General features: G+C 32.7%; 1 protein-coding gene across 1 annotated transcript; it reads right to left on the bottom strand.

Moving 5' to 3' along the window:
- Positions 1-281: 281 nt before the first annotated feature.
- LOC115229507 (ribonuclease P/MRP protein subunit POP5-like) lies at positions 282-629 on the bottom strand. The gene has a single exon (XM_029799843.1). The coding sequence runs from the start codon at positions 627-629 to the stop codon at positions 282-284; it is 348 nt and encodes a 115-aa protein (XP_029655703.1).
- Between the last annotated feature and the right edge of the window lie 243 nt (positions 630-872).

The following is an 872-nucleotide window of genomic DNA, read 5'->3' as shown; positions in this document are numbered from 1 at the left end:
CAAATTCTCGCAGTACTGAGGGTAAGAATCTTTTTGGAAAATTTCTGCTGTGAAGAAAAAATTAAAGATGCTTAAAAAATAAAAGAATGATTTTAGGCTAATTTTTCATTCTAAAAATTGAATCGATTATTAATAAATTACTCGCCGAATTCGCTTCTTATTTTTTCTTTGCTAAAATATTTTACTGTAAATATAACTAATTCAAGACTATTTGTGCGACAAAATCAACAAAAATAGTTCACAGAGTACAAAAACATTTAAAATATGATAGTTAATGAGTATTAGGTGTAGAATTCATTCAGGTTGGTCAAGGATTGGTTGAAGGAATTAACAATATTTTGTCTTTCCTCGACACTCGTAGCTGTACAAAGCATCTTTCGAGTCTGGGCATTGTGATATATCGTAAAATGTCGTCGACACTGACGAATACTTCCAGACACGTGCACTGTCTTGACTATAAGAGGAACACTCTCAATATTGGCAATAAATGGAAGAACTGATGCTACCATATTCTGACATTCCCTCCCAACTCTGACAATCACAATCTTCTGGTAGGGATTGATGTACATCACTTTCAGTTGCCCCACAATACAGGCCAAACCGTAGTCTCCATACAACAAACTAGTCATTCTCTTCACTGCAGTGTTTATTGAGGCACCAGTAACCCCCTCCAGCTTACTCTCTGTGGAGTACAACTCACATATAAAATAACGTCGCTTAACTCTCACCATCACAAACAACTAATTTATTTATTATTTAAACAACAAATAAAAGAATTAATAACTTAAATTAAACAAAAATTAATTACTGATCAGAAATAATTTCCCGAACTAATTCTAAACAATAAATTACAATAATAAACGTTCGTAGTT

Source organism: Octopus sinensis, unplaced genomic scaffold (genome assembly GCF_006345805.1).
Source record: "Octopus sinensis unplaced genomic scaffold, ASM634580v1 Contig12956, whole genome shotgun sequence".
Lineage (NCBI taxonomy): Eukaryota > Metazoa > Mollusca > Cephalopoda > Octopoda > Octopodidae > Octopus > Octopus sinensis.
This window is presented reverse-complemented; position numbering and strand designations above follow the sequence as displayed.

Coding starts and splice junctions, on each gene's coding strand:
- LOC115229507 (XM_029799843.1), bottom strand. CDS start 629: ATGACTAGTTTGTTGTATGGAGACTACGGTTTGGCCTGTATTGTGGGG.